Source organism: Branchiostoma lanceolatum, chromosome 9, assembly GCF_035083965.1.
Source record: "Branchiostoma lanceolatum isolate klBraLanc5 chromosome 9, klBraLanc5.hap2, whole genome shotgun sequence".
NCBI classification, from domain to species: Eukaryota; Metazoa; Chordata; class Leptocardii; order Amphioxiformes; family Branchiostomatidae; genus Branchiostoma; species Branchiostoma lanceolatum.
In genome coordinates, this window is record NC_089730.1 from 17,316,767 (window position 1) to 17,342,171 (window position 25,405).

The 25,405-nt window shown below is 39.6% G+C and overlaps 2 protein-coding genes and 1 long non-coding RNA gene across 3 annotated transcripts in view; 2 read left to right on the forward strand and 1 right to left on the reverse strand.

The window, feature by feature from the left end:
• LOC136441524 (uncharacterized) overlaps positions 1-18,812 on the forward strand; it is a 41,775-nt gene extending 22,963 nt beyond the window's left edge. Inside the window, exons 2-3 of the long non-coding RNA XR_010756902.1 lie at positions 14,357-14,434; positions 17,556-18,812. This is a non-coding gene — a long non-coding RNA (uncharacterized lncRNA). The remainder of the gene's footprint in view (positions 1-14,356; positions 14,435-17,555) is intronic.
• Positions 2,486-5,975, reverse strand: LOC136441514 (leucine-rich repeat-containing protein 4C-like). Its single transcript, XM_066437846.1, has one exon. The coding sequence runs from the start codon at positions 5,094-5,096 to the stop codon at positions 3,204-3,206; it is 1,893 nt and encodes a 630-aa protein (XP_066293943.1). The 5' UTR covers positions 5,097-5,975; the 3' UTR covers positions 2,486-3,203.
• Positions 18,813-22,714: 3,902 nt separating the features above from the next.
• LOC136441516 (leucine-rich repeat-containing protein 4C-like) overlaps positions 22,715-25,405 on the forward strand; it is a 60,552-nt gene continuing 57,861 nt past the window's right edge. Inside the window, exon 1 of the mRNA XM_066437850.1 lies at positions 22,715-22,844. The gene's annotated coding sequence lies outside the window, so the exon portion shown is untranslated. The remainder of the gene's footprint in view (positions 22,845-25,405) is intronic.

A 25,405-nucleotide genomic window follows, 5' to 3' on the forward strand; every position in this document is an offset into this window, starting at 1 on the left:
CCCCTAAGTAACAAATATATTGTTTCCTGCTGACATTTTGGCTGTTGTAATTATCAGTGCCTTTTGCCTCATTTTTTGACCTGTTAGTTGCATAAATTCCAAACGCTGTGACTCACTTCAATGTGACTTTTCCTTTGGCAACTGGACGAAAGTATTGTGAAAGCGTGTACTAAATATTACTGAATTTCCATGTTTTCTAAGAGCCATTAGTAATGAGAACTAAACACTCACTGGGGCATATGTATTGATTGCTACTTTATACCGTATCTTTACTATATTTCACAACAGATCTAATTGGCCAATAATGCTAATGTAACAAAGTGAATTGAGTAGATAACGTTGATTGATATTTTGACTTATTTGATCTGATTGTAATACGACAGCTATGACAATTTCGTGTTGTCACTTATCAGGGCCTTGTTTCAAACCATGCCAGCTATTAAGAAAAACGTTGCCATCAGCTTTCTGCAACGTATGATACACTACTTGCTCCTTTAATGCATATATTTACGTAAAATAGGTAATTTGCTTATTCATAGACAAGGAATAGTGATTTTCAGCTAATATTATAATATGTCACACTTTTACTTTGTGTGGGAAACTACAGTCCAACCCAGCTACAAAAGTTGGCACACTTCTCTACTTGTTCTTATTGAACGCCAGGGAATGAAATTAAAACATTGATTGATTTAACTGTCCAGCATTTTCGATCCTTTAAAAGGTGACCGAAGACACGTACATTACATACTAGTACTTTTGTCGTCATTCTTCCAATTCAGCAAAGTAGATGGGAGGGTCAAGCAAGGTCTTATCAACTTCTATTATCACATTTTCAACTCTTATTTGCAACCACGGCGCGAAATGCTCAAAACGCACATTTCTATACTTTTGAACATTTAGATTGGGGAGAGTCCAAACGATTTCATGTTGTCTTATGGAAATCTAGCTTTTCAACTCATGACACAGAAACTTTAAATTACAACGTTCCCTTATCAGCAGGGGTAATAAATGAGCAATATTCATTCACCAAGGGACCTGGTAAGGAGCCACTGGTAAAGATCTTGATAATTCCTATGGCCAATGGAACAAGGTGAAGAGGTTATCGGCATGTAAGTTGGATAGCCGCTGTTGATAGCGGTAAGGAAAATACTGTACAGTCAAACCTGGCCGGGTAACCATCTGGCACAGCATCTACCTGAAGTCATCAGCCCCATTTAAACAGTCCCGTCCATTTTACGTAGCTAATCCCACCCTGTCTTGAGCAACTGACTGTCCTCGGCAAATGTTTTTCATCGGTCCCTTAAGCGGTTGCTGAATCCAGGTTTGGCTAGATTAGCTTTCTTCCGGATACAGCAATATTGGACGCTTCCATTGTTGAGGTCTAGGTCCCTCCCTTGCAAAGCCACTTTCTGCTTTTCCTATAACCTAGAGACAAAGTCATGATAGAAATCCATTCATCATGCCGAAGACCAATATGCTGCCATTCTATTTTAGACACGATGTGCACCATAGCTGCTCAAATCTAACATTGCCGCAATCTATAGCTATCTTAATCCAAAGTTCCAAACCCGTTAAGGTATTCAAAGCATCAAACAAATCTAATTTAACCTCATCGTTTAACGATATCAGAAAACTGCGTTAAATACCAGCTGTCTATCTCCCTCAAGTTTGCGTCATGTATGTGTAAAGGGCCCCAGGTCACTATAATCTCGACAGTCGGTATTGTCAAGTCTGGGTGTACCCCGAGGCCAAATGAAATCGATAACCGACGGTTAGAGCGAAAGGCGTAGGTCACAAAGTCAATCAGGGTTCGGTGCTTGAGTTACGGCGTCCTGGGAATGAACCCTATCTCTTGAAATTGTATTTTTTTCTTCCCTACGACCCAGATACACAATGTTCACGATGTAATCTGAACTCGTCTGAAGCATCTCAGAGGTCCCATTTTATTGATTTTTCAGCGCGATGCCCCGCTTAGCTTGTTCCCGAGCGAAACCAATGGTCAAACTTTACGAATGAATTAAAATATATTGGCAATTAGGACCCAAGATTGTTAATCTAGGGAGCATCCCGTAAAGTTACGTAAATCATAGCTTGCAAGTAACATTTTGATAAACACGATCAGTATTTCGCAAAGAGGAGTGGATAGCAATTGAAAACGAACCAAGAGTAAGTGATGGACTTTTTCTTCCATCTCAAACTCATTTACCTAAATCAGTTGCGCTAAATCAAATGCTTTTTTTGCCAAAAAAGTATTTCTTCGGACAGCACTCGGTGTGATAGAGGCCAGCTATACATCGGTGAATAATCGACTGCAAAAAAGGTAATAGTCATTCAGTTCAATGTAATTTATCACGCTGCCCTTGTGTGCCATAATCATTGAACGATAGAGCATTAAGCATGAGTCAAATATGCTTAGCGCTTGACACTTTTTCAGTTCCATACTACAGAATCAGTACTTAATGCAGTAACGGACTTCATCGTGCTCGCTGGCAGTGACGCTGATTGCACCCGAACACTAAGGCGCATCATTCATGCACAATGAGATTGCGATAACACCCTTAAGCTCTAAATATGCTCGGGCAGAATAATTAGACTTGAATATATAGAATTAAGGTCGCGCTTGGTGCCTACATAAAGGGACGAGATCAAATTGCTCACCCTCCATTTTGGTGTCATGTTGCGTGATATCACTTACTTGGTGGAAGAAGTCACATTCACTAATATCAATTGATCGCGTTTAATAAAATACTTTACTACAATTCCTTTGGTTACCTTTAAAGGGTTCCAACGCTTCTATTTCAATTGCAAAGGCAGGGAGTTATGGCAATGGTGAAGATCTCTGTTGCTCGTGAGAAGCTATTTTCCTTATAATCGTACGTCCAATTTCATTCTTTTTTCCCTATACACGTTACGTCTTAAGTATGATGACAGATAAATCTTTGCGCAATACGTACATCAAGACACTGTTCATACAAATGAAGCAATTTGCACAAACTTAGAAGGGAGCAAATATAGAACTCAAGAACACCCCCCTCCCATATTAATGCAGTCAACACAACAAAATAACCATACTCCAGTATGATAATTGTTTCTTTCGACAATGTCCGATAGGTCTAGATGGAATTTGAAAGAAAACATTGCTTGAGTTGGATAGTGGTGACCTGTATGGAGCTTATGGAAATCAATGTAAGCAGCATCGGATGTCATACTTCTGTTTCAACTTTAAATGTGACTGTCTTGACAGGTTTGATTGGTTTATCCGACTTAAATGTTTTAACACCATGGTACATGATACAGTCATCCTCATCATCAACATCAATACTGTACACAGGGGGAGGGGTCTCCGGCTTCTGTTCTTCTGACAGGACTAATCCATAGAATGATGTCTGGGGTACCATCCCGTTGACCATGTATTCGTCATCTTGATCATCGTCGGGGGACCTGCTGTGATCATGGCGACAGCGTCTGTGTCTGAACCTGTGGGCGATGAAGATGGTACTCCAAAAGCACATCCCGAACGCAACAATTCCTACTATGGAACCGATGATAATCCATTGATGGTCCACCTGTTTATCCTTATCTGGATCAGGCTCGTAGTCAACATCCATTCCATCTTTTGTCGTACCAACAGTTGATGGTGTAGACACGGTTGTCGTTGAGTTTTCCACAGAAATATTCCTTGCAGCACCAGTATCCTTGACGGTGTCACAAGACATATCCCCAATATCCTTAGCAACGGGCTCCTCTAACAAAGGAACTTCGGTATTCACAGACTTTCTCGATCCCTTCTTAGTAACGTTAAGAGTAGTAATTACCTCAGCAGTGCTTGATGGCTCGCGGTTACCCATCGGAATGCATTTGTAGGAGCCCGCGTCGTGCATGGTAACGCGCGTGAGGTTTAGCGTTCCATCCTCGAGCACTTTGACGCGAACTCGAAAGGATTTACTCCTTAAGATGGTTCCGTTTGGTGTTATCCAACTCACAGCAGCTGTTCTCCCGGTGATACAAGGCAAAGATGCGTCATCTCCCTCCATGACGTTAATGTTGACTTTTGTCCCAGCACTTTTTGTCTTTGTGCCATTGCCGCATCTCAAGTCATCGTCTATGATGTCGAACAATGACATCCCCTTTAATCTGTTCGGACTTTGACAATTGCCACACACTTCACAACTTCTTGATTTGATCTTTCCTCTCAACCAGTTTACCAGCCAAATGATATCGCAACTACAGTTCCACGGGTTGACATTTAAGTTGACCTTTGTCAACAATGGCGTCTCAATGAATTCGTTCAAAGGCAATGCTGATATATTATTATACGAAAGGTCCAATTCGGTCAAGCTCTTCAAAGGCGAAAACGAGAATCTCCTAATTTCTGTCACTTGGGATGATATAATTATCAACCTTTTCAATTTCGAGAGGCCTGAAAACGCATCGTTCTCTATTACTTTTATTGAATTCCCGGATAAATCTAGCTCCTCTAAACTCTCCAGTTCTCCAAGGTAAGGCACGGTTTGTAAGTTAGCTACAGCGAAGTTGAGGTGGACTAGCTTAGAAAGACCGGTAAACATGTCGTTGCTTATGGCCTCCAGATGTCTTAGCTCGCCCAGGTCTAATAACTGTAGATTGGGGAGGTAAGCGAAAGCATCTGCGTCCAAACAATTTATAGGATTACCCCGCAGCCACAGCTCTTTAAGATGCGGAAGTCGTCTGAGAGCTTCAGTGGGAATAGAGGTCAACCTGTTGTAATAAAGTTGTAGGGTGTGTAGGCTTTCCAGACCGACGAAGGCCTCGTCTTCGATCTCCGATATCATGTTGAAGCTCAGGTCCAAGGTCTGGAGCTGTCTAAATTCTGTAAACTGATCGGCGATGACTCCGCTGATGTTATTACCGCTCAGGCTTAATGAAAGCGCGCCATACGGCGTACCCTTTGGCACCTGCTGAAGGCCCCCATTAGTACAGGACACGGTTGTATAGTCCCCTTCGCAGACGCACCGGGGTGGGCACGAAGCCAACATGACCCGATCCACTAAACCAGCAAGGACGAGGAGAAGTGGGACGATTTCTCGCAGCCCAACTGAACATTTCCGAGGCGCCATCTTCCCCTAAATCCACTCATCGGTTATCCCTTCCGACCATCCATTGCTCAAAGAGTAGACGAAATAATCCCCCCTCATCATAATTTGACGCGCCGTAATTCCCCTCCAACGCGTCTATTTCCTGGGCGTTTCTAACGTATCGATCCACACAACGTCTACTAACTCCATAAAGCAAGCAATTCAAGCGCTAGATCTTTTTTCCAATTTGAACAAAATAAAGCATTCAACGCCCACCTCGTCTTTGCTTACCAGGCACAATCCTTTATGCAGGGGAGCAGCCTAGGGAGGCATGTCGAGTACTGTACCGTTTGACTGTACTTCCCATGGTCGGTGCCCGCCTCCTGGTCAAACGTCGTCCGCTGTGCAACATTACTTCAGCAATACATCCCAAAGGCTGGTACGTTATAGCAATGATGCCGTGTGATGACACCCGTTCTTGATTTGTAGCACGTATAACTTCCCAATCCGCTTCCACACGACAGAAGATAATCCTGATATCCCGCGGATGAGAATCGGTCCGACTGAGGCACAGCGATGTGTAAGCACAAGCCGTCTGCTCACGATTTTCCACTTAAAACACACGGTCCGATACCGAAAGAGACGGGAGTTCCTCACTGTGCGTTGACCCCAATCCTTCGTCGAAAACCGCCGGCCACATATCTCAATACTTCTTAATCCAGTTATGGCCAATATTGATAGAACACATAAATCCAATATCGGGTAATCCACCTTGTAAAAGTGTCCTAGAAATATGGCACTTGAGATATTCAAGGCAGATTAGAAAGTAGAACCCATAATTTTGTAACAAGAACCCTCATCAGCTGCGAGATTGCACCGAAGATGTGACGGTAGATCACGTACAATGGCAGCGCCTTAGCGCTCGCAGCGTGTGTCCTGCATCCATATTAAGTCTCCTTACCTCGCCAGTTGACACAAGGAACTGCATCCGTCAAATCCACGTGTAAAGACAGTCACGTGGTTGGATTAGACGAAACCGATCGTGTGGTGAAAGACAACCTCTCTTCACGGTCGTTCATTTGCGCGAGGATTTGATGCATCACGATTCAAGAAAAAAAAATACACGGATTGCCTTTGATGCCGCTTTTGGGAACCTTCATCTGTAGCGGCTGAAGACACATTTGTCTAGACGACACGGAAACAAGTGTCCATTGTGTATCCCGCCGCAGTTAGTCAATCTCGTGAATTGATGATTCCCAAAGAATAAATCAAAAGCATTTTCACTAGTATCGACCGGTCAAATTGCCTTTTTGCTTCCGCAGTGGTCCACCGTTCACCGTGTCCGTTACAATTACTGTCCAGGTACCTCATATTGATGTACAGTGTGAACCCGCCATTACCTCGCCTTAATTTATCTCGCTCCGAAAAAACAACGGATCAATAGAGATAGGATGCACCAATGTTCCACTGGCGGCGCGACTCACCGCTCCATAACATCGTCTTCGAATGTTCAAACTTTTTCCCCACAGCGTCTCCTAAAATTGCACATTACTGACGGTTAGGCAGTATCGCACCGTTAACTCCATCATATAAAGAAACAAATCCAATGGGATCCATGGTAAAGGCAAAATAGTGGCTAGCCGTTTGGAAAAGCTTGTCTGAGCTTCTATCAATCAGTAACTTTCCATCAAAGACCTTCTTTAAATAAGCAATCTTAATACCTCTAAGGGAAAGGCCTTATTTGAGTGTTGTTTTCTTTCTATGAGAGGCAGGCAGCGAAAAATGGTCCCATGGAGCTTGACACAGAAACGTTATTGAGCCGCGTTTGATGGGAAAGGCAGGAACTCGCATCGTTTTAAAGTGTTTTGCTTTTACATTTCCGACCCTTCGACCTGTGCTACGCACTGAAGCATATCTTTATATCCTGCTGGCAAGAAGAGGCAGTCTAACATATGGTAAACGATCTCTAGTGAGGATTTATGTAGATAACGACGAGAATCATATCCTTGAGCACAGGCATATCTGACATGCCTGCAGTTCGAGCAGGTTTCCAATGCAATGGCCAGGTTATGCAGATCTAACGAGTAGATTCCCAGCGGCCGCGTTACCAAGATATAAAGGGAGATAGACCTGACACAGTTGCCTTAATTTCTAATTAAAACTTGCCAATTGGATATTTAACTATGTAGCGCGGTCGCCCCAAGAAACAAGTAAAGACATCACAGCTGGCCTTTTATCAGTAATTTTTGGATACCGATGTATCGTGGCAATAGTACGATAGCTGACATAAAAGTTTTTGGGTAACTGCTCTTTTGGATGCCAACAAGTTCCCTCTAGATGTATACATGGAGATGTTGTAACTTATGCTGTAACACGTCTAACAAACCAACATCTGGCCAAATAGGCTCCATATCAATTGATTGATTCATTAAACAGTCTGATGATCAAAACGCTGCCCGTGTTATGTTGAAAATGTCACATTGATGGTTATAAACTCAACAGATGCCTCGCGGAGAAATGACGGGGCGTAAATCATGAGTGTTTGCCTCCAGCTTTTCGGAGTTAAAAGTCATAAATCGTCGCCTCGAATAAGTGTTTCTGTAAATTTAGTACCATTTCTTGTAGATCTAACTTTTATTAAGACGATTCCAAGGTTTAAAGAAGAGTTATATAAATGTTTAAAGTTAGTATTCTAAGCCAGTGCAGACGACTAGGAGCGATTAGCATGATGGTTTATGTTAAAGATTTCAATTGTATAAAATCGACAGCTCAATGAGTGCATCTCTTAGACTTGGTTAATATATAAAAAAGAATCTTCGATATTGCTTCAAAAAACTATTTCTTTTCATGCGTATTGTCCGGATTTGTTTAGGAACGTTTTAAGTATGATAATATGGTACGTTTAATCTGCTAATTGTGAGGAATGAAATGAAATTGAATACGGGGGTATTGCCATAAGTTGATCATTTTAAACAGATCATTCTTTGAACATCAATAGACTTCCATTCCTGTTTCCTCTCAGAACGTCATCAAAAATCTTTTTCTGACTTTATGTAGAAAACTTTGAGTACCAGTAAGAAAGGTACGAGACAGTTCTGTATCTAGAGTCACATTTGAAAAATGAGTGATTTCGTTTGAGTTTTTATTAAATGCAATGCAGGCCAATCTGAAGCTGTGAAGCTGTGATACGCTACATTGATTCTTCTTTGCTTGCATACAAATTCGAAATATTTTGTCGAAATTCATGCATTCATATTTAGATTCCCAGTTGTATCAGTCTACATCAGTAGCCTACATAATGTTCCCCGGGTCGTTTTACATAGTGACTTGATAAATGATAAATTTTGCGATAAAAATGCCAAATATTCCATTAGTATTAGGAGGGGGCACTATATTGACATTCAAAATGTCATATCAGTTTAACATATCAGATCTTGAATAGAATCTGATGTTTGGTACAATGTTACAAACTCATAGGACTACAAACAACAGATTAATCTAAAAACATTATCTGAAATTTCGTGGTAAGGTCCAACTCCCTCCAATCCCCAATAATAAACCACTCGATAAACCCTTACACTTCTGTTTCAAACCTTTGGTATCAACATCCAGATCATGTCCACGGCACTTTTAAACGAAATCTCTAATTAATTCTGCGCGTATTGGGTGTTGCGCAGTTGGCATTCCGAACAGCCCCCCGTCTGTCCCCGTTTTGTGTCACGTTAAATGGTTCCTTCAGACTGAGTCTCCTTCCTTACTGATTAGACCGTTAACCAGATGCAAATGATACCGTCCTCTTTGCTAAGTCCAATTTAGATGCATATGGTATAAGCGACAGATTCTCATTAATCATGGACTCATGATAAAGAGGCACGAAAAGTTATGACACGCCTCTTTCTCTTTCTCTCCCTCTCTCTCACGATACAATATAATGTATCGTATCATTCAAGGGAATATTATATATAATATATATATAAATTATTGGCAATATCTATAGTTTTTAATGTATATGAATCAAAGTGATGTGAAATAAAAGGTTCCTCATTCTAAAAAATATACAGATGAGGATCTATATGACAGTGACGTTCTAACAGGTCATCATGAATATCTTACTAGAGGACCAAAGAAATCACTGACCCGTGTTTTCTCACGAGGATGTACAAATTCCCTGTCGCGGGCAAAACAGATTAACTCATTGATCCAGTGATCAAGTCGTCTTTGTGGATCAGAACACATTATCGCCGATACTTAAATTGCCCCCTGGGTTATTTTATTTTCTCCAAACGTTTTTGTCCATTGTTTCTGACAATAAGTCTTCTACAGGAGTCAACACAGAAAGCCGTGACCGATATCCCTACCGATTTTAATTATTTCTCCTTGTTAGCTTCGAGAACTAATCAGGAATCTGGAACAAAGGGTCATCTATATAAATTACCGGTGAATGCAGTGGCCTTGATAATCCCTTACCTTGAGTTGTAAGGAACCATTTGTCTCCCAAAACTCGATGGTAGAGAATTAGAATTAGTTTACATTCTATCGAACGTAAATCGAACAGCAAGACTACGAGCCGCTGGCCGTTATGGTAGCTCGGTAGCTTGAATTTTCATTTTACAGTTATTTTACAGTCATTACTTAAAGCTATGCATCGGTTCCAAAAAATATCTTTGTGTGTTCTAATGTGTTTTTAAGTGGGCGGCCTTATCACTGACGCCTCACAGGACTAATTGTACATTGTTTAAATTATTTTCACATCTATAACGCCATTACAATGTTTTTGTTCACGTGCATTTTGAATTTAGTTCTTCATTATACGCCAAGTGGGTAATCAAAAAGGAGCTTCCGATGCGCCGAATGCTGCATTCACTACCTCAATCAATCACGAATTCAAAATAAAGCTATGGCTCATTTCATTATCATATAATAATACCTACTTTAACGATAAGATATGACAAATAGTTTCTGATCAAAGACTTGATATTCCCATTTAACGCATACTTTCTTTCTTTCAATGAGGCATATCTTGTCATCGAGGCTCGGTGTAAAACTAGTATTTCATCGGCACCAGTCAAGCTGGCATTATCTTACATGAATGTATGAAAATATAATTTTGAATAGCAGTGGAGTATCACAAATAAATGTTGTCTATAAGTGCAGCATTTTGTTCATGTATAGTTTTAATATAATGTTATAGTTAATACATATTTTGGTCATATTTCATGTAACTGGTTTCCAGGCGTTCAATAAATCTTACTGACACTTTAATTCCGACTGTCTCTATCGACTAACGTCAAAATAGGTTTCACTTGGCAAAATAATATAACCTCACTGGTAATGTATCCGTACCGACTTTTTCACTCATAAATCTCTTTTACAAGTTTGTAATTTCATCCATCAAAATGTAAATTGAAACGAAACCAATTTGCCTTTTTGAAGAAAAAAAATCGTTGTTGTCTAAGAAAAATGAAAGAGATGTTACAAAGGTATACACACGTGGTGTCACCGCTTCGTGAAATACATTTATACACATAATATCCACACACACTGAAAACAAAACCTTCGTGCATGAAGGCAACAGAGAAAAACTTTCTAATTTTGTTCTTCAGTTAAGATAAAGTAGTTTGTTGAACACTTTGCAATTTAGCAAATTGATTCAGACAAGTGAAACTACGGCTGTCACAGATTCCAGAAAAAAGTGTCCCTGGTGACTTGTTTAAGACAAATAGCGATTATCTAACCCAGTTCCTCACAGACACTGTCATCATTTTCCACACAGTGACCCTTAGCGATGCTTCAGCCCAGTTCCTTACTAACACTGTGATCCTTTTCTACACATTGACCCAGATAAGTATTATTGCTATGAAGTTTTATGCCCTAAAGGGGAAGAATGAGGGCTTATATCACAGGCACATGTCGGACATTGGCTACATGGTGCCAGTAATAAAACCGTTTAATGACACCAACCAGAACCAGAGATTATATGTATGATCATAACAGTTACTGTTGATGTTAGTATACATACTAATACATAAGACAATACGATCAAACAAAAAATAAAATGATAATAGATATACAAAAAGGACGGATTGCTTCTTTCTAAAACTACACAAGCTTGCAAGTAGGAGATATACACCATGTGGCTTTCTTTCGAACTGTCTTTTCGGTACATTTTATTGAGACTGACCTTTCGATTCTGTGGAGACGCCGTAACATCTCCCACAAAGGAAGTTGCTTCAAAGTACGTGAGACATAGAGGTTAACTGTTTGCACGAACAAATCGATTAAAACAGCACTTTGTGTAAGACTGCCTGTTGGTCATACTGTCTCCATTGTAGTGGAAACGTAACAATCTTTGTGACATGCGAGTCAGACGACTGGCTATGCTGGCGACTGCATACGACCGAACACGACCTATTGAAGATGCCAGTCTCTGATAAGCGCATGTTTTGAGTTATCAAGTCACCCTTTATAGCTTAGACTGACTTAAGATTATATAGATGACACTATGTGTCTAATGTGTTTTAAAAAGCATTATGAATGTAGCGTCGTGGTGAACCCTCCCATTGATAAACTATAAATGACAAGATCTAAAGGCGGATGTACTACGTGCGTTTGGTGTTCGTCTCTGGTCGTTTTTGCCACCATTTGTTTTATCTTTCAAAGGGATCGGCTTTAGGGCATTTGGTGTGAGTCTGTCGGATGTCTTCTACTTCAGACTTTAGGTCTAATAGTGACAGAGTTAAAGTTCGTAAATGAATGACCTTCAAAAACACAGAATGGTACCTTTCCGAGGGATTCATAGATTATTTGAAACGATATCGGTAGAGTGTGTTCCTTTCTGGATAAACAGCCAGATCATCTCGAGTGCAGCTTGAAAGAGGCCGCCAAAAGCGAGAGAAGAAAATTAGGATGTAGAGCGGTCTTACGTGACCAGGATAGTAAATGCAGATTTTCGCATTTGAGGTTGAACCTAAAATAGTCACCAAATTACGAAAAGTAAAATTGTCAAAATACTGGAAACCATAGGGAACTGTGTTTGATTTAGTACTTTCTTGCTAAACAGTCTTGATAAGCAATGGCTGGCTGGTATTTTCAGATAAACGAAACGTCGCATGCGACAAAGAATCACGTATTATATTGCGTTGTTTTACATGTAGATCATTAGAGAAAGATTTGTCATATTTGAACTTTTCATCTTGCAAATAATTTATGTTACAATTAACACAAAGCAAGGAAAGCCAACACACACGTAAAATATGACAAATTTCAACGATTCGATTTGTCAGAATAGCAAAATAAATGTAGTGTTTCCTAGCTTAGATTTGTCCGAAGTCTGATTGAATTATTTTCATCAATTACGCTATTGGAAAAGAACAGTGCGACCCACGGCCGACTGTATAATCGTTAATCCTGAACAAATTATGATACGCTTTTTTATATACCCCCTTAAGCTACATAAAGATGAATACAATTTGATAAATCTAATTTAAAAAGAAAATTAAATTTTGGAATTTCCGTACAAAGCCAAACGACAAATCAGTCATAACCTCAAAGGCGACATTGCAAAATATCTATCGAAATGCCCTTGATCAATGTTTGTCCACTGCTGCAAAGTCCATTTATATGAAATCAATCTAGGGTAGTCCATAGTTCATAATCAACCGTGAGTTTTGACAGATGGAATTCCAACATCGACTGCACGAACTATGACCAACACTTCGTTTGTCAAGCTATATTGATAAACTTCTCGTGATGAATAGACCAGACGTGTCAAGAGCAAAGCATTAGAGCCGACCGTCCATCGGTAACCCCCACCGCAAGCTTGATTGAATTTGGTTGCCGTTGATCCGGGACTCTAAGGTTGAATGGGATATGTGAATATGGTTCGGTAAGTTGATTGTTTATACTAATTTTGTCCGGTACATCATTTTAAATGGCAGTATGCAAATCTTGTCCGGTACATCACAATGGGAAGGGGGTATGCTGACCTGATCCGGCACAGCAGGGTACCGGGTGAAAGGGGTATGTAGATCTGACCCGGTATATGTACAGCGGGGTGAAGGGGGAATGTAAATCTGATCTGGTACAGCAGGGTTAAAGTGGTTATGCAAATCTACTCAAGTACATCAGGTAGGAGTATACAAATATACAAATATACATTACACTATAAGGTTAGAATTGGGTATGCAAATTTTCTCTTGTTTTAGCATGGGGTAGATCACGGCAAAGCTTGCACCATATTTCGCCCATTTGTAACAATACATGAACTGGGATTTATACACACGGCCTTGATCATTACAGCTCAATATTACGAGACAACTCACTAAAATGTCTCACAAAAGGACATATCAAGCTTGAAGTGAACATTAACGCCGATTTACGCCGTGACCTGGCGTGTCCCCTGGCAATTTCTTTTCACCCGAGAAAATTAAATTTGCTACGATGGATGCTATATAATGCGAGACAATTTTTCAGAGTTCAAACTTTTTGCTGCAATGGCACTTTATACTGATGACTTGTCAGCTTTTTATATTGAAAATGTCGACATGGCCATGAGCACAACAACTGTACATTTATCCCAGAGGTACATTACAGGGCCTAGGGACATAATGGCTTACAGTGAGTTACAATACTGGCACTGCTTGCAACCTCACTAAATCCTCCAGTTTGCACCGATGTGTCTCTGGAAACTTTTGACAAAGTAGTAGTTCTGAAATAAGTACGTATTTTCATGCTATTAACTTCTGGTTGATGGCAAATAAGCTTCATTACTAGCTTGAAAATTAATTTATCTGGGTAGAATTCAGCATGTAACAGAATCCAGCAACAAATTTAAACACAAAGGAAAATTGATCTTACCGAATGATTCTGACTTGTTTGCAAAAGAAGTCAAAGAAGACTAAGACCTATAAAACAATGGTAAATAGAAACGGGGGATTCCATAAAGTTTTTGCATTCCTATTTACTGGATAAGCGTAATGACTATTTAAAAGACGCTTTTGGGGTTGGAAGTTAAGATAATGTCAAAGTAACCTACAACAGTTATCATCAACTTCCATGTATGACTTGAGGTTAAGCAGCTGCCTAATGTAAATATTTGATTGATCCCTTATGTTGTAGATTCTACTGACAATATGGAAGAATCAAATTAAAGATAACTAAGTCTGCCAAACCGTATCTGGTAATAACATCAGTCACTTTATAACAGATCCTTTATAACCTTGCCGCTCAATCGATTGATCGTCGACTCTTTCCTGTAGTCGATATCGTGTCATCTGATATCTTTGACTATTTTATTGTTACAGTAGTAGTCCCATTGGGTGCAGACAAACTGGCGGCGATGTGACAGGAACAGTTGAAGCGTTTCCCTGCTACACGCCTGGGTAAGTAAGATCGCTGACACGACAAAGATCTGGTATTGAGGAACGCCCTAAGGGACTTGACCGTCTCAACCTCGTCAGAATGATTATGACTCGAACCTCATTGAAAATACAATGTCCGTATATGCAATCGGATATGTGCCCTATAAGTTAATTTGATTTATTGTTATTCTTAAAACTATAGAAAAAACACGATTGGAACAGGAAGATAACCTGTTGCACTGTATTTTTATATCCACCGCACAATTACTATGAATCATAAAAGGATTAAAAATCACAATAAAAGGGAACTGATAGATGAGAGAATCAGAAAGTACCCTCGTCACAAAAAACTTAGGAAACTTAAAATTTGATAAATCGTACATACTTTATTGCTTTATCAACTTTATAGTATTATGTACCATTCGAAAGTGTATCTATAACCTTTTAACCTTTAACCTGATCCTATACATGTCATGATCTGACCTTCAAAGATAGAATGCGAGAGCTGACTAAACTGTTCGAGTAGGTCACAAAACAAAAATGCCGAAATACAAGCACAGTGTCTGACGCTGAGAGGGGAATTTCAGCTTTTTTTGTGGGGATTCACAATTTAATAATTCATGGTGCTCGTTGCACAACAGCGTTATCAAAACAGACAAGGTGACAATTTCAATCAAAATGTTCTCATTATATAACACATAAAGCTAACCATTAAACACAGACCTGAACTATCTGTAGTTTTTGTTTCGTTATCGTGGCTACTCACGAAAGTGGTCCTGGTGGTCAGCCAATGAATGCACAATTATAGCTAATAGACAATCATTCTAAGGGTTAACAAATATTCTCTATGATAATAATACAATGCATTTGATAATATATTGACAGAGATATGATAAAAATAAATTTTTCACAACTTTGTGTTAAGTTTGTGTAGTAAAACTGAATTGTAAATTCATAAAAATTAGGGAATTAAAGGGATGATGCAAAACTATTCAAAATAAAATTGAGTTAAATTTACTTTACTTTAGCCACAGTCGTAATAAACTTACATATAGGTGTTTATCTTCAGCGTGTGTCACTCCTCCTGTAATATAAGTGCTGACTTTGAAATTGCTGTTGTAAATTGCTCTGACACTTCAACCTTTTAGCGTTTTCATGCAGCCTTGAGCAAGATGCATCGGCTTGTGTTCACGACACTTGCGATAACATATGATTATAATGAACATCATCCGGATTGAAATACAAATTACAAACCAAACGGGCGATTTACCTATCGATTTTATGTCCTCAAATTGCCCTTAAAATGCCATGCAATTAATATCAGAAAAAATCCGCAGCAACTTTCAGCAACAACTTACATTTTACGAGTTCTAAATAGAAGACTGTGTCACGGGCTGGCCGAAAGCTGTATAGGGAATGAATGCCTGGCGGGCTCTTATATCGAAGTATTAAGGAAAGTGGCAATGATGTATGCTCCCCGTTCAAATAGTGTACAGCCAATATTTCACCAGCTTAATCAATCTATCCCAAACCCTCACTACCCGTTACCGTACTACTGCCCCGAGGTTCCTTCTAGGATCGCCTTACTGCCCATGTGAGCTATAGTAATAGATTTAATGTAAGATTGCATTCACCCTCTTTTTATGAAGATTCAAGGTCGCCATGCTTGATTGAATAAAGTGTTCGTTTAATCAACTAGCCTAAATCAGACAAAAATGTAAAGATATTTATTACATGAAAATGATCAAAGCTCTTAAAATATTCAAAATTGTCATTTCTGACACAACATGCAAGATGTTGGCTACACATGTAAAATGCACAACTTTAACGTAAAATGAAATGTTGAATAGTTTATAGCAGAAATTACAATTGTAACAACAATAAAGTATTTAGAAATGCATTGATTGTCTTATCCCTATAGACACTTGCCACTGCCATAATGTCATGTATTGAAGGGGTTCAAACAATACGGAGATGCTGATTTTCTTTTACGGCGATAAAGGTCAGGTGTCCAGAACATTAAGTGATAAAAGAATACACTAAGCAACTGGAGAAATTCTCTAAAGAGTCGGACGTTTCAAATAGCATCTACTCTCTTTCATCAATAACTGAGGATGAGGTTTTCCGTATTACATGTATAGAATAAATCAAGCAGCTGGATAGTTTTTTAAAGGGTCGGACGCTTCAGATAACATCCGCAATCTTTCATCAGTGACTGAGAGTGATTCTCTGATGAAATATACAAGATGGTAACTGAAACGTGTGACTCGTTATAGAATTTATCCAGTTGCTTGATTTATCTTTTATTACTTGATGTTCTCGCATATGTTCATCTATACTTGCACTCAGTCCGCAACGTCAGTTTTGCATATACATTTTTATTTGCATTGTTTGACTCATTTGATCATAACCAAGTATACTACGTCATTTATGAACGATGCATGCTGTTTTCCCTCCAAAAGCAAATTGCATTACTCTATAATTCATGATTAGTAATTAGTTCCCAGTCGCGAGCAGGAAATACGGATTTGGCCGAACCATTCCAAAATGTGACCTTGTAATAAGAATTGTTGACTGAGAACCTGAAGGTGTTGAGTTCGAATTCCTGACAGGTGATGATTTTGTGCTCTTCGTAAAGGTACTTTACACGGAAAGCCAACTAGTATCGAAACGTCCATTATTTACTTCACAAATTCTAGCCCACACATCTCAACACCTATATCGACTACTCATCCATCTTCAGGATACCAAAAATAAATTTTTCCTTACAATAGTCAATTTCTATACATCTGAACAATAAAAATAATACAATAAGCATTTTAAAAAAACAATTAGCATAATTTCTTCTTATTTCACAAATTATGGCCTACACGTCTTCTACCCATCCATCTCTGGGTCACCTACACTGCCACGAACTAAAGCAATTCCATGGGTGGACATTAAGCTGGTATAATAGATCAGTATGAGGTCCGCGGTTCAAACAGCTAAAGATCGAAAGGGGAGTGATTGATTATCCAAATCGAAGTCTCAAAAAGCAAGGAGGATGCTACGATGATGTTTCGTCACTGATACTGTGGAGCCTTTTTGCTTTCTTTCCCGACCGCATCAATTGTTATTTCACGGTTATCTTGTTTCCTTTCAGGTCCATTTTGCCAGGACGGCGGGGAAGTATTGTAAATGGTGAAAAAGTTCCGTCGACTAGAACCGGACAACATCTCACTGTCAGTCAGTCAAGAAGACTGTGCCTTTACTCGTGCATTGTACAATTCAGGTACAAATGAAATTCTGCATTGTACAATTCAGGTACAATTAGATTCAAGTTCAGGTACAACAAGTTTTAAGGTCGAAATTACTTTAATGTTCATGTTGAAGAGTTAAATTTGGGGGCCTACTTGGCAACGGAAGCGTGTCGTCGGCGACGGTTTACGTTCGAACTCCCGGCCTTCCCAATCTCTGTGCACAGCCTCGGCTCCCTTCTTCACCATCATACAGCGATTTTACACAAAGAAATCATTTCAACCGAACTCGAAGAGAAAACCTGTCGATGATATATCGGTAAAGAAGAGAAAGAATTAACATCCCTCGTTTGTTTTTCGTTTCTCACCATTGGTAGTAAATGACATTGGTAACGTTATATATAGAATTAGATATTTTTTCTTATGTCACTTCTGCTTTTCTTACATCTATTATATATATGATGCTAATGTCTTTTAAAAAGCTTTAAAAGAGGAGCACGTTATGCTCAACTATCCACCGTACAAAAAAAGCAATATTGACTTTTCATTTGGTAACAAGTGTAAATTTTCTTACATTGTATATCTCAATCATCACCACTCGTTACTCGGATACATCTATCTTTAAGTACCTCCAGTTGCCATTATTGATAATAAAATGCTTCTATTGATTTTAACTAAGCCTTGTTAATCTGCCCAGACTTACCTAGGCCATGTAGACGACTTAAAATCGTATACATAATATTAGAATAAAATTGCAGCTCCTGCATTTTACAATCAGTTCGGGAACCCTTGTCAAGGACACGGCTACCATTCCCATATGTGTATGATAAATTTGCTTTAAAATATCTTTTGCACATCTTCACCCCCCTTTTGTTGACCCCACGGGTCACTTAATTTTAGAGGTTAAGCTCACATGACCTCAACGTGTTCCAAGACTTGATGAGGGCGGCGCCATCACGACAATCGTCTGAAGCGGGGTGAGGGCGGGTCACGGGAATGGTATTTGACGCCTGTGTTGCGGAACGAGTTGTGACAAAAAACAGTCCCGTATTATGTAGCCATTGGCATTGACTGAACAGCGTTGTAACGTTTCGTGCGTCTTAAACACTACACTGCATGTGTTGTAGGCTGTAATATGGTTGCGGGTGGGCACGTGTTGCAGAACAAGCCGTTACAAAATACAGTCCCGTATCATGTAGACATTGTCATGGACTAGACAACGTTATGACGTTCCATACGTTTAAAATACTACATATTATGAGTTGTAGGCTGTGAATTTGTTTGTGTCATTTGGCAATCACCACACAAATTGTCTTGTAAGGTACAATTTCAGTACAATCTGAATTTTCAGTTAATTGTTTAGCCAGGTAATACACCTCTTGTCAAGGCTGTGTCCATGTTTTGCAACTACAAGGACATAGTGTAATTCTATTACCCTTTACCTACAAGTAGACAATCAAACAAATGACATTGTCATTGTCTTTGTTTGCTCAGGAAAATATTCTGGCCTATGTTTTGGTCCATGTACTATAAGGCTCTGCTTATAACAGGTTGATTTTTGAAGTTTTTATGCCTACAAAGTATACAGTTACTCCAGTTTTCCGTATTCAAACAAGTAAGCTCTTATAAGTAATTGTTAGAATGTGTAAAAAAATCACAATATACAATCATGATACAAGATACAAGATACAAGATGATTTTATTGGCAGTCGCAGTGCATAGCACTGAATTAAAACCAATGCACAATGATTAAAATCGTATATAATACAGCCGGTGCCATATACGTACGTAAACATCAAGTATGACTTCAACCGTCATTTCAATTCGTAGGACAGACAAAGGATAAACTCGACATTTTGATTATATATTTACAGACGACAATTATTGATCATATTGGTTGATAAGCCGGGTCAGGTACGGTATGCTAGAGTTCAAGTACCGGTTCGTTCTGGCTTTTGGGCAGTTCAGTTTATGGCTGTTTCGAGTCACTCTGCCAGTGATCTGAGTCCTGGGTGGTGGCAGCCAGTCCCTGAACTCGGAGTCCAACAGGGATCTGGCGAACTTCAGACACAGTTGTTCACGTCTGGTAGCAAGTGTTGACAGGCCGAGGTGTTCCAGCGCATGTGAATATCCGTTGTAACTGCTGCCCATGATGGTGCGACACGCCCTTTTCTGCAACCGTTCTAGTTGGTCAGACTGGTGTTTGGTCAGGCCGGAGTTATGAAAAGAGATTGTTTATGAGAGATTCTGTGCTGTTTATTCCAAAACCATATGTGGCGTATATTTTTGGTTAAATTTCATTCCTACAAATATTTAGCATCACCATGACTTAAACAACAATGACAGCCATAGGCCATGCAGATGACCTTTGACATCAATTCATCTCATGTCCCTGTGCCAAACAACCTGCAGTGACGTCGTGTGGACCTAAATCTAGTAACAACGAAGAGGCTTAACTTCCCTCGTTAATACCCATGCTACATTTCATTCATCACGCCCGGTCCCTCGCTGTGATGAATTACTGCTGACTTATTGGGAGAGATTTTATTTTATTGCAATCTATCTCCTGCGTGGTTAGAAGTGAAAGCAACAATGGGTATCTTATGAAACAAGACGAGGGCATCCATCAAAATGCCAGCAATCTTCTACTGTATCCCTTAATATCTATTAACCGTTGGGAACTTGACAGAGTTCACAGTTTACGGAGGTTCAAAACGGATTAGCAACTAATTTTGCTAATTTTCAGTTGTGTTTTTTTTCATCAATTATAAGACAATGTTATGTTTGCATTAACAATTATTTTTTTCGGGAATGGCGTTGAATTTATTAGAATGACGTTAAACTAATTCCCCAGTTGAGCCTTTGTTATTAGTGACTCACAGTGGGACAGATTGGCACTGTATCATTTTCCTTCATTTCAGCTTACTACAGACGACAAACTAATCAGAGGAACTATCCTAGATCATAAGGATGATTGGGTTCCGGTAACATCACCATATGTTACCTTGGCACTGAAAATGTATCAATGATGGACTAGTCCCTTATATAGTTATTATTCGTCTTTAGTAGTATACACGCAATTCGTGTCTTGGAGAGGATTTTATCTTGTACAATTGAAATTGTTGTCTGGTGTCGCATCTACTTCCTTGTAGATAACAAAGATACTTTTTTTCTTTCCCTAAGAGCCTGTGCCAGCTGGTAACTGACGACTTAATTCCTCGTCTCCTTGTTCTTCCATGTTACAATGTCCCTAGCCGTTGTGTGTATATGCGTTTAGTTTGTTTTCGTATGTGTATGTTTGAATGTGTGTGTGTGTGTGTGTGTTTGTGTGTCAAATACCTTATTAACATGTTTCAAAGAATTTTTTCACATTAACTTGATTTTTTTGTATACAAATTTTGTCAGTCTCTGCCGCTGTACCATTGTGCGTGTGGCCTAATGCGACAGCGCCTCCTGTTATCCCTTGAACAAATTGCAGCAGGGACTGTTTGCGGGTAAGTTTTGCTTTCTGTAAATAAGAAGATATATGTATAGAAATGCATATATATGCTCCTGCCCCCCAAAAAAACTAGAAATGGAAGAAAAAATCAAGGAAACGTCACAGGAGGACCAAAGTAAACAATTATTTGCCTAGAAACGCGTTACGGGAAAGGTTGCATGTTACGATCCGAATAATGTACATGTTTTTGAGTCTTATCATTTGTATTTGTATCTACCAACACATTGCGGCGCTATCACTACCACTAGCAGGTTAGGAGTTCCTACACGTAAGAGACTCCTCAAATGTTTGTAAAATCCCATTGTCATCCCATACTGCTACACCATTTTGTATAAGATAGACTACTTCACTATATTGTATAAGATAGACTACTACATAATATTGTATTAGATAGATTGATTAGCCTAATGGAATGTTATCTATGTACTTGTCAATGCCATACTTTGTACATTGTACAATTGTTGTGCAATAAAGTTATTATTTAAAACCGTCTGTTCGCTCAAGATCATATTTCTCAGTAATGCCATATAGCGATCACAGCGTCTACTGACCTTAAAGTCAACCATACCAGGACATGTTGGTCATCTGAGACCGCAAAGGTCATATAAATACAAGACACAGCTGAGACCCACCAGGTCTTATAAATACAAGACACAGCTAAGTTTAAAGGCAACGGAAGCTGTGGCTCGGGACATTGTAACATGGAAGAACAAGGAGAGAAACAAGGGGCCAGATACTGGCCTACGCTCTTAGTACGCAAAGAAAAAAAGGGACTTGTTTACATTTCACTTCACAGAAACTTTGGAATAAGAGCGTTTTAGACAGTGTAAGGCAAAAGTGGTTAGTGCCTGAGATGAACTTAGTGACAAACATGGCAATAATTCGTTTTACCTAACCTCAGACCCCAATCACGGTCAGATCACAGCGTGCAATGCTTAACTATAAACCCGTGACGCCATAACTGTTTGCTACACTTGATCCAGTGCTAGATACACCTGCAGACAACATTCGGCTTGATAATAATCATTCATGAAAGTATGTAACTTAAATACGTCGGTTAAGGTATAGGGTAGATAAGATGTAGAGAAGTGAAGCCAAAAATGTTAGCTAGACACTCCCGAATTTCTCCAATTCCTACAGATATCACACTATGATGTGTTGGTGTCGAACATGAAACACTAGCTGCAAGTTGCGAGCAAAGGAGCTGCCTCGTTCATAAAAACAATATGAAAAGCGGTATCTATTCGTCAACTAGTGCCAATCTTTAAAAGCTCCAGAACAGGCCTACTTCAGAGGAATTCCCCGCTTCTAGTTAGGCATGTGAGTCACGACGATGGCGCCGCGGAGGAAAGATCTGATGCCGATCCACGGCAGCACAGTTCCATCACTTCTGCCAGTTCCTGTTGCCGGGCCATGTTAACTCTAAACCGCCTCCGGCCCGAGGAAAAGAGGCGGCGTCTTTGATGACCTCTCCCATATCTTACATTCACAGTCCTGCTTTATGGTCACAAATTGCCCGGAAGTTACCCTGCTGTGACGTCACGACCAGCAATCGAGTGCAGCCGAGCGCAGACGATGCAAGGAGTACCGCGTTAGAGGACGGGGAGAGGCTCGTTTGCCTTGGACCTTTGGCCTGTAAGGTGGTGCCACGTTCTACGGGAAAATTCAGCGGCAGATAGCTGGAACAACAAAAAAGGTTAGGGCTATATATCATTCCATGTACTTTGTGTCGCTCGTCTGGAAACTTCGTGGTCTGTACAAAGTACGTTTCAAGGTCATGAACAGATTTTCTTCGTGAATGTCTACTCGTCTTTAAGGAACTCCGTTTATATACAGCTTACAAATGAATATGATAAAAATGTATAATGTTGTCATGTGCGTTTTACGGCATTTTCTTTACCGAAAATCGTACAACATTTTACTAAAGTAAGCAGCTAATGTCATTAATATGTGACTATTTTGGGGAAATAAATATTCTATCACAAGGTACACAAAATTCCAATGATTTGGTTGTTGTAGGTCGACTAATATTTTTCTTATCTGTTCTGCATGGCTATTAGGTCAGAATAAAACACTGTTTTTTTTATATAATGGATCGTCGCTCTCATCTGAGGCAAATTTGTCCAAGTGGAACATCAAAGGTAGAAGCAGGTGGGGGAGTGCCATGATTCAATCAAACTTACAGAATTTGGTTCATGGATTCTGCCGAAGTGCAATTACGGAAGATATCCTTTACCAGCTGTGGATGTAATGCGGCAAATTCGTAGACAAGGCTGACACGAAGAAGAATTGCTTTGAAGTGTAAAGATCGTTGATGAGGTTCAGCGACTTCAAACACGGCAGGATGACATGGATAACAGCGGTTTTGACGATGTTTAGCGTCTGTAAATCTTGCATGTTACAGGTCTGGGATGACACAGAATGTTCTATTGCGGTAAAACTAATGAGGATGACCATGCGTTACAGCTGCTGCAAAGCTCATTTTATCATGAAAGATCCCCTACAACTGGTGCTTTTAGGATGTAATAAGAGCCAATTGTAGCTGGACAAAAATAGATATTGTATGTATTTTTCTCCAAGCTTAAAGCGCAGGTTCTTAGGCACGAAATCATCGTCAATCTGCGTACAGTTACTGCCGCAACCATTGCGAACTTCAGCATCCCAAAGGCTTACATCCACCTTTGGCAGTCGTATTACAAAAACTGGACGCAAGCGTAACGTGTCTCATGGTTCGTACTCTACACTTAAGGTCATCCATTTCAAGAAGCCCAGTGGTCGTTTTCGAACTATTTTCGTCTCGGACTTCCCTTCAGAAGTTATATTAGAGATGTTCACTTGATGGATATAGAGCTAGAGGTTATGCCAAGCTTTATTTGAGGCAAAAGTCGACCCTACCCCGAGGGATCCATTAGGTAACGTTACTTCCGCTCCGAAAGTGTGATATCAGGTGGAACAGCTTTTTGAAGTGGGGCCGGCTAGCTGAGGTAGATATTACTTCAGTTGTTTAGTGCGGGAACTAATTTTAGACTTCTTGGCAACAGAATTGAGAAAGATTAAGTTCTAGAATATGTGGGGATGAAATGAAATAAGGACGATTAGTATCATGATCTTATTAGCTAGATTCTGTTTGGGCACACATGATAAATTTAAAAGAATTAAAAAATGGTTGAATGTTCTTACAGAGTAGTTCGTACATAGTAGTTCTGCGAGTTATAACAGTTAAACTTTAATTTAAATGCAAGTTTCGCTCAGTCTTTTCAGAGAAACATTCGTAGTTTACCGATAAAAGACGGTGTATACTTTCTGAAGTGTATGGTCCTGTAAGATTATTTATCCAGTTCTTTAACTCTTTACTTACTGGTGGTACCATAGATGAGCATGTTATTGTGCATATACACAGCATAATCAGGTCCTGGGTTGGGTTAATTTTCAGCATTGTTATTCCTATCCGTAGTATCAGGGAAAAGGTCAGTATAGTCTTTCAATACCCTTGGCAAAACTTAACGTGAAAAGCCCATTTCTTGAAAAATGTTGGCATTTTAGAGCAGCATATGACATATAATAAGGTTTTTCTTTCCTTTAATTTTCTTTGTGAAAACCCCAAGGTTTTTAGCTAGTATGCTCGGTTTGCGCAGTACGCTCTAGAGTAAAGTTTTGATTTATGCAGAAGGGTCAAAGGTCATATAGGTTTGATTGCATTCCCAATATCTTCTGCCCTATAGAAGTGTCTACGTTTGCCAAAGATAGACACTTTAGAGGTCCGACTACCCCTACGATGTTAGTTTTTGAATCTGACTTATGACAGCTTATCTCTTAAATATCACATAAGGTATGAAGCCTCATGACCGTCCTTTGCTCGCGACAAACGCCATTAGACGAAAACAATTGCAACCGCTGACATTTGACACAGTAACAGGATTGAATAAACCAATAAGCTAACCGCTACAGCAAATAAGTACAAATGTATCGAATAAAATCTTCGCCCAAAACATTTTGCTTCATGTTATGCACCGAAAACATGAGCTTAATACCAAGCCTAACAAAACTCTCCACCGACCAACTTAGTACCAGAAGATGAGAGACAAAGAAACTGCGAGCTGTCGAAGATTGATTTGCTGTGGTGTTGATCTTATATATGTCTGAACTGGGACCAAGTTCACGGCAGAAGTAAAGGTATAGTACTTGTCTTTTGATGTTAAAAGGAATCCATTGCAAAGGATCAGTACAGCGTTTGACTGACCCTGGGCAGAATCTTGA

Bases quoted from the DNA above. Each gene is read 5' to 3' on its own strand.
- LOC136441514 (XM_066437846.1), bottom strand. From the start codon at position 5,096: ATGGCGCCTCGGAAATGTTCAGTTGGGCTGCGAGAAATCGTCCCACTT.